The sequence below is a fragment of the Dermochelys coriacea genome, chromosome 17 (genome assembly GCF_009764565.3).
Source record: "Dermochelys coriacea isolate rDerCor1 chromosome 17, rDerCor1.pri.v4, whole genome shotgun sequence".
NCBI classification, from domain to species: domain Eukaryota; kingdom Metazoa; phylum Chordata; order Testudines; family Dermochelyidae; genus Dermochelys; species Dermochelys coriacea.
In genome coordinates, this window is record NC_050084.1 from 10,610,278 (window position 1) to 10,624,796 (window position 14,519).

General features: G+C 44.0%; 1 protein-coding gene across 3 annotated transcripts in view; it reads left to right on the forward strand.

Moving 5' to 3' along the window:
- Positions 1 to 14,519, forward strand: part of RAP1GAP2 (RAP1 GTPase activating protein 2) — a 294,016-nt gene that overhangs the window by 76,786 nt on the left and 202,711 nt on the right. For 2 of the 3 annotated variants that reach the window (XM_038375286.2, XM_038375287.2), the window contains one exon: positions 13,454 to 13,489. In XM_038375286.2, the coding sequence (XP_038231214.1) occupies positions 13,467 to 13,489 (23 nt within the window). In that variant the 5' untranslated portion in view covers positions 13,454 to 13,466. Of the gene's footprint in view, positions 1 to 4,029; positions 4,270 to 13,453; positions 13,490 to 14,519 lie in introns of those variants that run through there. The other variant, XM_043499744.1, reaches the window with a different exon arrangement.

Sequence of the window (14,519 nt, forward strand, 5' to 3'; positions counted from 1 at the left end):
GCAGTGGCGTCCTGAAGGCACAAATGAAATTTCTCTGTTTGGGGTCTGATTGAATTACCCAAATCTATTGGACGGAAAGGCTCCTGTTGTTATGATAGGTGCTGTGCAAACACGGTAAGAGACAGGCCCTAACCCAAAGAATTTACACTGAAAATAGAGAAGACTGACACAAGGTGGGGACAGAAGACGAGGCACAGAGGCGGGAAGTGACTTGCCAAGGTCACACAGCAGGTCATGACAGAGCCAGGAACAGAGTCCAGATCTCCTGCCTCCCAGTCTGGTGTCGTGCTCCCTGAACCACTCTGATTTCAACAGGCTTTGGATCAGGCCCTAAATTAGCAGTGGCTTCACTTCTGTGCTGTCCCCCTACTCTTTATTTATACATCACACACTTGTAAATGTAAGGATTGGAATTCAGGATAAACCAGTAATAACTGCAGCTTAAAACCCTGTGAGCTTAAATTCTTAGAACAAAACTGCTTTTCTTTATTCGGTGAGCTGCTGTTTCTGGCAAGGTTGCTAGGGATCTGTTGGTGTTTCCTGCTGCTTCAGTAGATACAATAACAAATAGCTAGATTGCAGCCATGTAAAAAAATATATATATAAATTCCTCTAGTGCACATAGATGTTCAGGCGGATTCTTAGCTGGTGTAACCAATGCGGGAGTGATGCCAATATACACCCCCTGAGAGCCAGCCTGAGTTCGCCCATTTATTGCCGATGGGCCTGGCCATCAGGAACTGTCTTCCGCATCTAGAGCCTGGAAGGAGGAAAAATTGTCCTCTTGAGGATGCTACTGTTCCATTTTCTTCTTCCATTGATGTACTAAAGCTGTAACTCCTTCAAGGCAGTTGTGATGCCATTCTTGCTGTCTGGGTGTGCCAGTGCTGCTAATGTCTGGAGGAGAATTGTCCATCATCTCCAAGAATGCTAATCTGTCATTTAAAGTCATAGGGCCAGACTTCACTTTGCTCCACTGGTATAAATCCAGTGCAACTCCAGAGTTGATGAGTTATTCTGGATTCACACTGGTGCCACTGAGATCTGAATTTGACCCTTCTGCTGTTCTTTTTAGCAACAAAGTGCAAAGCCCCAGCTAATAAAAATCTCATGCAGATGCTAACTGGGCCAAATTCTGTAGTTCCATTGACTTGAGTGGCAGTTTTACTTGAGTAAGGTTAGGGGATGTGGATATTTGGTATTAAGGATTTAAGTTTCATTTCCCCTTTTAAGATCCCTAGCACAAAAAGTGTGCAATTTCATATATAAACTTAATCTATGTATTCAGGGCTCTGGGTAACTGGTAAAAATCTAGAGCAACTCCAGTGACTTCAATGGAGGTACTCTGGATTTACATCAGTGTAACTGAGAGCAGAATTTGGCTTTCTGGCTTGTACCTGAGAGGCATGGTTGGGTGGAATAGATGATGCCAGTGTTTTGAAAGAATCTGTTTGAGGGTTTTTTCTCAGCATGTTTTGTATATGTGTGTTAAATACATACACAATATGCATACGTACATATCTGCAGGGGCACTCGGAGGGCCAGACCCTTAGAAAGTATAAATGAGCATATCTCCATTGAATTTAGTGGGATTCTACTAATTTATACCATCTGAAAATCTGCCCAAAGTATTTCATGCCATGGCTGGCTTTTACTCTGTTAGCCTTATCAGAGACTCTGGCCCAGCACGGAGCCTTGTGGGGAAGGGGAAAGGGTTACTTTGCATTCTGAATTCATTCTCTGTAGGCTGGAACATTTAATGATCCAATGAAAATTCACCAGATTTGCAAGCAGATACTGTCTGAATACTGATCAGGGTGATGCATTCTTGCCCCTAGAATGTGTCCCCTCCTCTTTAAATGTGTACTCTAGGAAAAAAACAGCTTTGTCCTTTGTAATATGGCTTGCTGTCTGAGACTCATAAGTTTCAGTACTTCGCTGATGCTTTGGACCCTAAAAGAGGAAAATGTGATTTGAACTGCCCCATCTTTTATATGATGAGAAGGGAAACATTAGTTTGCCGATGAAACATCCTATAGTTTTGAACACTGAGCTTGCTTCAGAGCACACGTCAGGCGAGACTCTGTTGTACCTGGCGATGAGTAAACGGTGACAACCGGCAGAGGTGCAGAGAAGAGAGTGGTGATAGGGAAACCTTTGGTGTGATTTTTCTTGATGCTACTGCCGTCTGGTAATTTTAGACTTTTGTAAGCAGCTAAAGGTCCACATTTACATTTAAATAGAGTTTTGAAATCGGATCACAAAAGGGCCATAGACTTTATATAGAGTTGGTAGTTTGCAGCTACTTCTTCTTTCACTAGGCTTGGGAACAGGAACTTGGGATGAGACCCGAACTGGCTGCAGTTGCTCAGTACAGGTGGGTTGGACAGTCAGACAGGGAAGTGTGATGTCCTGCTTTTGGAGTGGTATTTTCGGTGCCCTGTTACTTAAAGCTGTTGGAAGAAGCTTTGATGGGAGTGTATGACACAACGCCCAAAGAGTGCCAAACCTGTTCAGTGCTACGGTTTTGTTAGGCCATCTGCAGTATCTGGATTAGAAGATGAAAGCAGAAGAGGGGAGAAGGATTATTTAGGATTGCACAAAAGGGTATAATCCAAAGGAACTGGGGGTGAGAAATATGAAAGTGTAATAGAGGAGGTGTAATCCTTCCTGTTCATTCATATGAGCCTAATCCAAAATCCACTGTAGTCAATGGGGGGTCTTTTTCCATTGGGAAATCAGGCCATAGGCCGGGGTGGGCAAACTCTTTGGCCCAGGGGCTGCATCCTGGCGGAGAAATTGTATGCAGGGCCATGAATGTAGCCCTGGTGCAGGAGGGAGTGTGGGGTTTGGGAGGGGGTGCGGTGTGCAGGAAGGGGCTCAGGGCAAGGGGTTGGGATGCACCAGGGGTGGAGGAGAGAGCTCAGGGCAGGGGGTTGGGGTGCAGGAGGGGTTCGGGGTGTGGGCTCTGGCCTGGCGCAACTTACCTCAAGCGGCTCCAGGGTGGCAACGGCGTGCAGTGGGGTGAAGGCAGGCCCCCTGCCGCCCCCACGCGGCTCCCAAAAGTGGCCAGCATGTCTGGCAGTGGTTCCTGGGGGTGGGGCAGGTGGGTCCCACCACACGCTGCCCTTGACTGCGGGTACTGCCCCCGAAGCTCCCATTGGCCACAGTTCCCTGTTCCTGGCCAATGGGAGCTGCTGGGGGTGGTGCCTTCTACCCTCTTCCCTGCCCAGGGACCGCAGGGACATGGTGCTGGCTGCTTTTGAGAGATGCGTGGGGCCAGGGCAGGCAGGGAGCCTGCGTTAGCCCTGCTGCGCCATGGGGATCCAGCCTGCGGGCCGTAGTTTGCCCTCCCCTGCCTTAGGCCCTTATGGGAAAATCCTATAGAACTTAACAGGAATGAAATTAATAGGATTCTGCAGAAATTTAATTGGGTTCCATTAAATCTTTACAAATCTATAGGGCCAGATCTTCAGTTGGATGAAATCAATAGCGATATTCTGATTCATACCAGCTGAGGATCCAGTTATAACTGAGTTTGATACCAGGGGGTGAGATCCTTTCTATAGGGGATTTTTTTTTTAAACTGTCCTGCAGCATTCTATAAAAATGCTAGAATTCTATTAAATTCCATAGGATGCCCCAGAAAACCGACAGCAAGGTGGTAGTTTTTCCGTTAAATTCTATAGGGTTTTTCCGCAAGAGGAGCCCGTCATCAACTGACAGGCCTTATTTGAACAGCAAGCTTCTGATTTCAGCGTGAGGACAAGTTGGCATGGAAATGCCTCACTCGGCTGGTGGCACAGTGAGCTATTAACCTTGGCTTCACCTCAGGCGGCCCAAAAATGTATGCTCCACTATTAGGAGACATATGATCCTTGCGCTCTATATTGAAAAGCGTGAGAAAAAGGAAACTGAAGTTTTAAAGAAGACAAGTTAACAGCCGCCGACCCAAAGGAGAAGCCCCCTCTGTAATCAGCGCTTGCTCAGAAATGTAGCACACACTTGCAGGAAGTGGTGAGAGTGGTTTTTCTCCCCCAGAGCTCAAACTAAAGGCACGGAATAGCTGGAGGGAGCACACTTCATGCATTGGCAGTGCCCACTTGCAGAAGTGCCCTGTCTTCCTGTTTGACTTCAAGCAGTGGGGCTAAGGTACAAGTGCAGCCGTGGACGGGGGGACATTGCCGGCGACGTTAGGAAGAGTGAGCACGGCCAAGCAGCCACGATGTTTCATAGGAAACGCAGCGTCTCGTTTGGAGGTTACGGATGGTGGGTGATTTATACCATTCATTTTGTGGGGCAACGGGTAGGGGGGGATGGATTTTTTTGTTCTCTCTTTGGTTTCTCTGCGGTAATTTAAAGGGGAAAACCCTTTGGTGTTGGTAATGTCCTGCTTTGAAGTAGAATCTGCAAAGGAAAGTGTCTTCCTTATGCATTGTGAGAAGGGGAATATCTGAATGCTTTTGATTGGGGGACTTGGTTTTCTTTGATTCCCAGTCTTCTGAGATTTGACAGGGGCAGCCTCTATTAGCGTAGTGGTTTGGTGCTTTACAGTCCATTCACCTTTTGGCATGAACACATTGTTCACTTAAATGTACAATTGCAAAAAGAGATCTGCGTGAATTTCAGTAGCTCCTCACTAGGTATGTAATCTGTAGTAGCAGGGATGCACTGTCTAATGCTATAGTGAACCCAGCCATTTAGTCGCGCTGTCTCTTCCCCTTTCTTCTTCTAATAAATAGAGTATCGTGGTTTCAGTATACATGGAGGAAGAGTTTATTGCACTTCCCATCAAGAGATAAACTTCGAATCCATCTCCTAAACAGTATTACGTGCATCCAGGCATCTTGCCTGATTTACCATGGACGCTGAGTCCAGGATGGAGTGTCAATGACTGCTTGATGGATTGCTGTACGCTTTATCCTTGCTAGCTAGTGCTGGACTTGTCACCTGTCTCCTGATTTAAAGACTGATTGATATTTCTGGCCAGATGACAATTCAATACTCTCTTCCCTGCTTCTAAGAAGTCCAACTGTGGTATGTTGTGATCAGGCCACAGCAGTTGTTGGATGTATCGGCAATTTCATCATCAAACCAGTCATTAAGATCTGTCCCCATCCACTGGACAGATACAGCTTGGACAGAAGAAGGTTCCCTTCAGGCCACCCTGCGAAAGTCGTTCATTCTAACTTCTAGGGGCGAGAGCATAGTTCACTTTCCATTGCACATTCAGTCCTGAGCCTGCAAGGGTGCCCGCTAAACGTGTGCCAGGTGTGATATTGCTTTTAAGTAGAGCTGGTTAAAAATTTTCTGATGGAGCAGTTTTCTGTCAGAAAATGCTGATTAGATGAAATCAGAATGTTTTTGAAATGTTCCTTTTATTAAAAAAAAATTGACAAAAAATTATCAAGTGCTTTGTTTTGATGTGATTGGTTAGATTTGTATGTTATATATACAATAACAGTTTAAATAAAGCACTTTGATAAGGTCATTTAGATATTTCCAAAGCAAAATTATATAGAATTTTTGTTTTGCAGGAAATGTTGACTTTGTTCTGATTAAGGATGAAACTTTGAAATATCATAATTTCCTATGGAAAAAGAATCTAGGCTTTGCGTGGCTCTAGTTTTAAGGTAGCCTGGCAGTTGCCCATGGAGAACTGGATCGAAGTCCCAACAAACTCAGTTGACTTAGACTATCGATGTTAACCACTTCAATCACAGACAAGCTAGCTCAAATTCAAACCAGCTCCCATGAGCTGAAATACCTCTATTTCCTCATTAGTTTACTGAATCATTCAGCCCTTGTTCAGGTTGCATTTCCTTTCATACCTTACCTTACTAAGCATAGAATTAAACAAAGGGTAGTCCCTGCACTTTTGCATTTTCTTTCACAACAGCATGTAAAGAAGGACAAAGCATCAGCTGTAACTTCGAGTTTCCTGTCTCCATCTGGCTTGCGTCACCATCTAAATTCTGATTCATTTTAAATAATGTTGTTATGGATTTTTGTTTCTATATCAGGATCAGTGTCTCCTTCATTCCGATATTGTCAGAAGTAGGGGAACGTCTGCAAACTTATCTGGGCATAATCCATGTGGGATAGGTGCTAAACACTGATTAGCAGACAGTGAAACCTGGGCTACAGATCTTTTGTTGGGATGGGCGTGTGGGAGAATGGATGCTATAGGAAAAGCCCCCAATAAAGTCGATGAGAGAAACGCCACTATTACATACATCATTGGAAGATGTAGCAAGCAAGGTTAATGACTTCTTGGCAGGTGTTCAGAATTAAGACTTCAGTAATACTAATGCTTGGCTTATGCATTAAGAGCATCTTTCACATGCTTAGGCCACTCTAGATTAGACCTGAGTTTAGTGCATCAGAGTCCTTTGACTCCTCTTCCTTCAGCCCCAGTTGTATCACTCACTCATGCGGAGTAGTGCTTACTCGCATCTCCTTGAAGTCCATATGATGACTCAGCATGCAGAATCGAGCCCTCTGATGGTATCTGTTGCATAACAGAGCACTGTTCTATTGTAGGGTTGCCAACTTTGTAATATTTAAAAATTGGACGCTCCGGCAGGAGTGCCAGAACCTCTCCTTCCCCCCTGAGGCCCTGCCTCCTGTTCGCTCCTCTTTCCCATTCCCTGCATGGGTCAGGAGCAACTTGCCTACAGAGCTGGGGCTGGGAGCTGCAGCTGCCCAATGCAGGTAGGAGGCGGCCTCAGCTGAGTAGGGGCTGTTGCGGGTGATGATTCAATGCCTCCTTGCCTCCCCGGCCCGCAGTAACCAGACATTGGGTGTCCGGTCAGGAGATCTGACTGGATACCATCAGGTCCCCTTTTTGACCGGACACCTGGCAACCCTACATTCTAAGGGCATGAGATTCTGTAACTTCATTACTGGAGCTACTCTCTAGCCGATCCATACGCTCCATAAGGTATGAGGGGAAGGTTAAGGTTGAATTCTAATGGGACTCGTGGAGTAAAAGGTTAATCAAAGGAGTAAGGGTAGTAAGTAGGGCTTTGAATATATCTATATTGTAATACATTACTTTAATTAAATAGGAAGCTTTAAGAATCATGAGACCCGAGAATAAGGTTTGCAGGAGCCCCTGACGTAGCAGTGTGATGTCTCCCTCTGCTTGTGGGAACTTCACTGAGCTATCATGAGGTGATAGTGAACTTTTCTGTTCTTACAACAGATTGCAGCTAATGAGGAGCAGCCAGGTGAATTTGGAGTGCCACCTGAGCGCACTTAATGCCATTGCAGCAACTTATGCCATTGTGCAGAAATCTAAGGGGCACCTCACAAGCTGAATTCTCTGGGAGCTGTGGAGCTCAGCTCTTCACCGAATCAGGCCATTTTTAGAAAGAACATTGGAATGGCCCTGCTGGATCAGTCCAGGGGTCTGTCTAGCCTCATATTTTTATCCCTGACAGTAGCCAGCAGCAGCTACTGCTGGAGAGGAGGATGCTAACGATGCTGCAGACGGCAGTTATGGGAGTCTTCAACAGGGAAGATTCCTAATCCACAATAGTTAGGCCTTGGCTTAAGTGCTGAATCACAAGGCTTTATAACCCCTCCGAAACCCTGGTGTGTTTTCTTAATATTCATGATTCTAACTCTGGATAGTCTTGTTATCTACACAAATGACAGTGTACATGAATGTAGATGCTGTCTTCTGAAACTCATGTGGGGAAAATCTGGCTTTAGGATTTACTGTGGCAGGAGAAATCTAGCAGCTTCTGAAGCCAATGGGAGTAAGTAGCGCAGGATCAGGCTCTCTGTAACCATTGTAGTTCAATGAATTGTATGTGATACTGTTGATTTCCAGAGCTGACATTTGGCTGAATGCTAAGTTTTAAAAAGACAACCATGGGAAGAGCGGCCTCTGTGTTTTGTTTACTAGAAAGGAAGTGATCTGCTAATTCACCCAACACTTGTATCTATTTATCTTACCACAGTAGCATATCTGTACATCTTGACAGACACACCCTTTCTGTGGGAACCCCGCGAGTGAGATTTACCATCAGGGAGGTTACTCAGCCACACCTGAACTCCTCTTCGAGCACTCAACAATTTCCAACACTGGCCCCAACACAGATGCATTTTTCTTTTCTGTCTGCAATATTTTTTTGCACAGAATAAATGTCTGTTGGCCAGCTTCAGGGCTCTTTGCCATTACACCACAGCTCTCTGCTCTGTTTCTGCTGGTGATACCGAGTCAAATTGCTGAACAAATCGTAACAAACGGAATCCTGTGAGGTGGGGAATTATTATTTTTCCATTTCGCAGAAAGGGAGAAGCAGCCAGGGTTCATATGATATGCTCTTACTCGCTTTCATTCTCTTCCCTGCTCTCTGCCTCGGAGAGCTGGCTGTGAGCAAGCACTATTTCGATGATCTTTTTGCAAGCTGATACCAGTGGAGACTGGCCTGGAAGTGAATCTCCCATTTTCTCCCCTCCTCTCCCCAGTCTGTTTCTCTTGCATCATGAAAGTGAGGGCTGCTGCCAAGCTTCTGAGTGAATGCTAGGGAAGCATGCATCAGTGTGGGACACATCCTTGCTTCTGTCTCCATGGCTGTGTAAGGACCAATTGGCCGCGGAACCACTGCGTATTTGCTGTGCAATGGGTGGCCCGGTGTGTGTGTATTAGGATTTAGGGGGTTCTGTAGGCAAGGTACTTGCACTGCAAAACATGGTGTGGTTTTCTGCACCACAAGCAGGCTTGTATAAAGTGTGAAGGCTACTGATTAAGAGTGAAGATCCCAATTTTAGTCCCCTTGAAACTGTGGTTTCCTTAAGTGCAGTTGTTTTTCTGTGAAGCAAAACAGCAGCAACAGACTTTTCCTTCTTGCATTGGTATGAAATCCCCTTGGTGCAGCTCTGCTGTGTGGTCTATCAATATTTCAGCACAGATCCTTTAGGAGCTAACTGTCTCATTTACCCACAATCCCCTTGGGTCATTTGCATCAGTAAAAAGTTTAGGCAACAGAAATTTGCACACAAAAGATATGCTTTAAGGTTCAACTTTATCACATAACAGTGAATAATGCTTTTTAAATCTGCCTTGCATGGAGCTAATCCAGGAGTGTGCAACTCATAGCATGCTTTATTTTTGAAAAAATATACCCACTTTTTGGGAGTGGAGAGTCTGAGCAGATGTTAAGGGAAAATGATTAAATGACTGACGAGCCCGTTAAAGCCTATGGGGAGATGTCCATTAACTTCAGTGAGACCTGGAGCCAGGGCTCTCAGGTTCCAGATCATGGGTCTGATCCTGCAAGCCTGACTCAGGGGCGTAGCCCCATTAGCTTCAATAGATTGGGCCCTGTGGGCTGCAACCCACTAGTGCAGGGGTTCCCATGAGCTGTGTGAGTCTGTGACGGTGGAGGTCCGGGGGAGGCTGAGGGGGCTAACCTGTAGCATGAAGAGAGGCTTAAGTCTTACTTGAGCACTCTGCCCCAGGCTGTCACCTTGCCCCACCTCACCTAGAGACCCCCCCCCCCCGCCCCTCAGAGGTGCTGAATGCCACAAACTGCCCACTGTTTGCATATTAACTATGCCTGCACCCTGTATGGGGGCACTGGGACACAAGAGGCTCCCAGTACTCTTCCTCCCCTTCCAATTGCCCCCCGACACAGAGTACAGGCATAACTTGTCCATTTGTTTTATACAGCTCTGCAATACGTTTTCCCTAGGATCCCAAAGCCTCTGTATGCTGTAATGAAATGTGCCTTGTAAAAGGGGAATTTTGACTGGACTGTAGGGACTCCTGGAGTAAGAACAACCCTTTATATTGTGCCTGTTGTCTGGGCTTTCAAAATATGTGACGAAGGTGGGTAGGGAAACTGAGGTACAGAAACTGAGGGAAACTGGTGGGAGGGAAACTGAGGCACAGAAAATGAGCGAGTCACCCAAGGTTTCCCAGTGAGCCAGTGTCTGGGAAATAGAATCCAAATCTACGGAGTCTCAGCCATTTTTGACGCTACGAGCTAGGGACAAAAAAGAATTTTTAAAAATCGTTGGGGAATCCTTGTTGCATGGAGTCTTACAATAAATGTGGACTCGATGGGCATGATCCAAAGCCCATTAAAGGTAGTGTGGGAGGTTTTGATATTGAATTCAATAGGCCTTGATCAGGCAGGCCCTGCCTGGATTACTGTCACACCAAATGCAGATTGGTTTCTCCTGAGTTCTGAAAACAATTTGAATCTGGAGATTTTAAAGAAGGTTAAAGTAACTTGTGCAACGGAAAAGACTCAGCTTTGCACTAGGCTCTTATAACACTTGGGAAATATTCTCTGGAGGAAGGGAGGAAATGCAAAAGTGTATACACAAAGTTTGGGGGAAAGTTAAATTTAGCATAACTGGCAATGGGTATTTTGCAATAGTTAACAGGTGGGAAGGAAATGTGGGCTAAACCAGGCTTTACGTTGAACTATTTTGAGACGTGAGAATGGAATGCTAACATATAGGACTGCAAAGTGTGAGCAAGGGTCTGATCTCACTCCACTGAACTTGCTCCTCTGTTGTTAACACCATCCACTTCAATGGACCCGTGCTAGAATTATATTAGTATAATATACATAATTATACTATGGAATTACATAATTATCCCATGTGGTATGCACTCAGTGGGGAAGTTCAGTCGTGGGAGAGGAGTTCTGTAAAGTTACTGGTAGATGGGAAACAGTATTTCAACAGCATTAAATATTTTTTTGTGATCACGTTGCAAAAGAATGATTTTTGGATAAATGGGGTTAATTCCCCATGACCAATAATGTTCCATTTGCAGTCACTGCCAATAGACATAATTTTACATTTTGAGATATTAATACTAGTTGCCTTAATTCAGGTTAATATTATTGTGACGGGTTGGACCCCACTTCTGGGATGCCACCTGATGTACTGGGGTTTCACTGAGCCTCTCTTGCTCAACCAGCCTGGGTTCCCTCTCACTGCTTTGCTGAATTAGGCTCTCCGGCCTCTTGCAGCACACATACACAGGTAGGGCCACACCCCGCTGCAGTCACAGACTGAAGTCAGCTCTATATGAGAGGACTCCTCCTGTACTCACGTGCACACCCCTTTTGGGAGATAAACCCAAAATAATACAGTCTTGCATTGTATAGAAATATTTGCCCAGCACACGCTCAGAAAAATCTGCCCTCTTCCTCAGTGTGATGAGAGATGTGCACGACTTCTTGCGGGCTCCCCCTCCAGTTATAAATTACATAAACTGGGCTTAATTATAAACAAAATAAGTTTATTAACTACAAAAGGTTAATTTTAAGTGAATATAAGCGATAACAGACAGAACAAAGCAGATTACTGAGCAAATAAAACAAAATACACAAGCTAAACTCAGTATACTTAAGAAACAGGTTACAAAATATAGTTTCTTACCCTAAATATTATTTTAGATAGTTGCAAAGTTTCTGTGGTTTAGGGTTCCAGTTATATTTCTTTTCAAACTGGACCCCTGTCTCAGTCTGGACTCCCCCTTGCCTTCACTTCAGGTGTCTTTTGCAGTCTTTCTTCTTGGGCAGACAGGCCATAGAGAGGATCGTCCCATTTGCTTTCCTCCCAACCCTTAAATAAGATTTACATAAGAATTCTTTGTTTCCCAAACTTGACTCCCCTTCTCTTTCAGTGGAAAGTTGCAAGAAGTCCCAGATAATGTTTAGTATCGGGTGACAAGACCACCTGACCTAGTAGTGTCACAGTTGCATCCCCGAACATCTCCCAGGAGGGAGAGAGATTAGTATCTTCATGGTTTTATTGGTCCTTCCTGATGACCCCATCAAATCTGAAAGCCTGTTGTCTGGTGGGCGTCTCCCCAATATACATCCACTTGTAATTGTTACATAGTCCGTATTCCTAACTTTAGATACAGAAATGATAGATGCATACAAAATGGATAATCGCATTCAGTAAATCATAACCTTTCCAATGATACCTTACAAGACCTATCCTGCATAAAGTATATCTGTTATGTTGTATTCGTTTTATAAGCATATTTTCATAAAGAATATGGAGCATAGCATCACAATTATTTTAATAAGTGTTCCATGGACACTTTTTTATTAAAAGTACCAAATAAATAGATAATGGCTTGGGATCTCGTAAACCACTAGGAATCAGACTCCAGCTAAAATTTGACAGTACTATCTTGTATGTATACAATGTGTCGCCTTTTGTCTGTGGATCTCAAAGCACTTTGCAGACATTACTTACACCGTACAAACAGCCATGATGGGGTATGTATCAGCCCCATGTTACAGCTGCATACGTTGAAGGACAGAGAAGTGACAATCCCAAGGAAACATAGCAAATTGATAGGACAGCTGTGTATAAAACTCAGGAGTCTTGCTGTCTCCACTTGGTCTAGCTACCTGTCCACAGTAGCTGTGGAGTCGCAGGTCAGAGTTACTAGGATTTGATAGAATGTTCTTGGTATGTTTAAAATATAGATGGGAAAAGAAGTTCTGACAAAATTAATCTTCCCACGGGACAAAACCTTAGAATGCACAGGTCTTTTGAAGCATAAACCTTTCTAGATTGGGTCTCCTATAGGATGTAGTCTCTCTGCCTTTCATCATTCCATTATGAGTGTGAATTTGTCTCGCATCATACTGTTTGTAGTCAGTGCCTGAGAAAACATACATTGTTGGGAAGCTCCCAGTCCTGCAGACCGGGTCCTAGACTGCATGAGACCTGGGTTCCATTCCTGCCTCTGCCACTAGCCTGTTGAGTGACCTGGGGCAAATCACTTTACCTCCTTGTGCCCCAGCTTCCCCACCTATGAAATGATGCTTTCCTCCCTTGTAAAGAGCTTTGAGACTTTCAGATGAGGAGAACTACTTTACAGAATATATATCAATATAGCTGGACTTAAGTGGGCCATTACTGGTCTGGGTATGAAATGACAACCAACCACAGGTTAGGAACATCAGTTCTGGGGAACAGTCACTCAATGGGACCTTCATTCTCCATAGAAATATAGAGAAAATCTATTTTTACTATTGAGTTGTGCATCCACGAAGTTACTGCTGTCTGTTACTGCTGGAAGGATTTGTTTAAGGCTCTGAGTTGTGATGTTTAGTGTGTTAAATGGTACAATGATACTTTTGAATTAAGTACAATCAGTAAACAATTCATGCTGTGTGGGATATTGTGTTACTTGCTTTATGGTGTAATTGAGTAGCTTGTTCTGTTCTGGGATTTCAATGAGCTGTTCATGGTCAAGACTTTGCACCAATGAACCTCACTCCGGCCAGATAAATGAAACTTCTGAAGGAGAATGTCGGGATAGTCAATTTTATCAGCAGCCCTTGGGTCTCCTAAGAACACACAGTGTTCATGAGGAAAAAGACATTCTAGAATGTCTGACACATCAAAAAGCCCATTGGATACTTAGTAACACTCTTTTTTCTTTTTTCAGGATTGACAAAAAAATGCTCGCCAGTCTGAAGATCAAGTAAGTAATCAGAATTTTCTCTGATATAAAGCCATATTTGTGTGAAACTCTTAAATAGGGGACCATATTTGCAGATCCAGAGAACTTGGGTTTCTGGTCAACTAGTTTTCCCTCTGGTTTTCAATCAGTGGACCAGATTCTGCTCTCAGTTATGTTGATGTAAATTCCAAGCCACTTGGTTAATGTCCGTGTGTTTGCAGTAGTGTCATTCAAATCCAGAATCTTACCTGCTGTGTATGCAAGCTTGGAAGAAGCTTACTGACAGGTAAATCTTAGGTCAGCAAAACCAGGTTTTATTAGCTAAACAAAGGTGGTCTAAACATTTCCATTCTGGAAAGTTGTATGTCTAAAACTGGGGTGTGCAATGTTTAGTTAAAAAGAGAGTACTAACTCTCCCCAACAAACTATTATGTCAGTTCATTTTTTCAACCACTGTCTTTCCTTTGATTATGTCCAGTCCATGATCCAGCCTTTTGGTACATTTTGCATATATGTATAGAATAAGATGTGAAAGTCCTTGATTTGCAAGCATGTGCAAACTGATTTATTTGTTCCCTTTTAATTTTGGGTCAGTAATATGGGTTTGCTAAGTAGTGTGTTCTTGTAGTAGATAAGGATTCCAATTGGCTGGCTAAGATGACGGTGGTGAGTGACAATCACAATCATAATGTGCCACACTTACTCCTTTTGGATGATATCTTACTCCATGAATAGTCCCCTTGATTGTGAGGGGACTGCTTGAAGTGTGATTTGCTACTTACGTGAGTAAAGGTGGCGGAATCTGGCCCTTATGGATTTATCTGAATACGGTTGGTTTATTTAGATGTATAGAAATGCTAAAAAGTGCCCATCCACATACTCTAGGTCCCTTTGACACTACTTTATAATACACCCTGAGTGCAGGTGTACAAGTGAGCTAGGCAACTTAAACTCAAATCCCTTTCCCACCTTTGATTCCCCATCTTTACAGTTCCCATGTTTGCAACATGCCCTGATGTTCATTAGCCTTGGGCTATTTTAGACAAGGGGA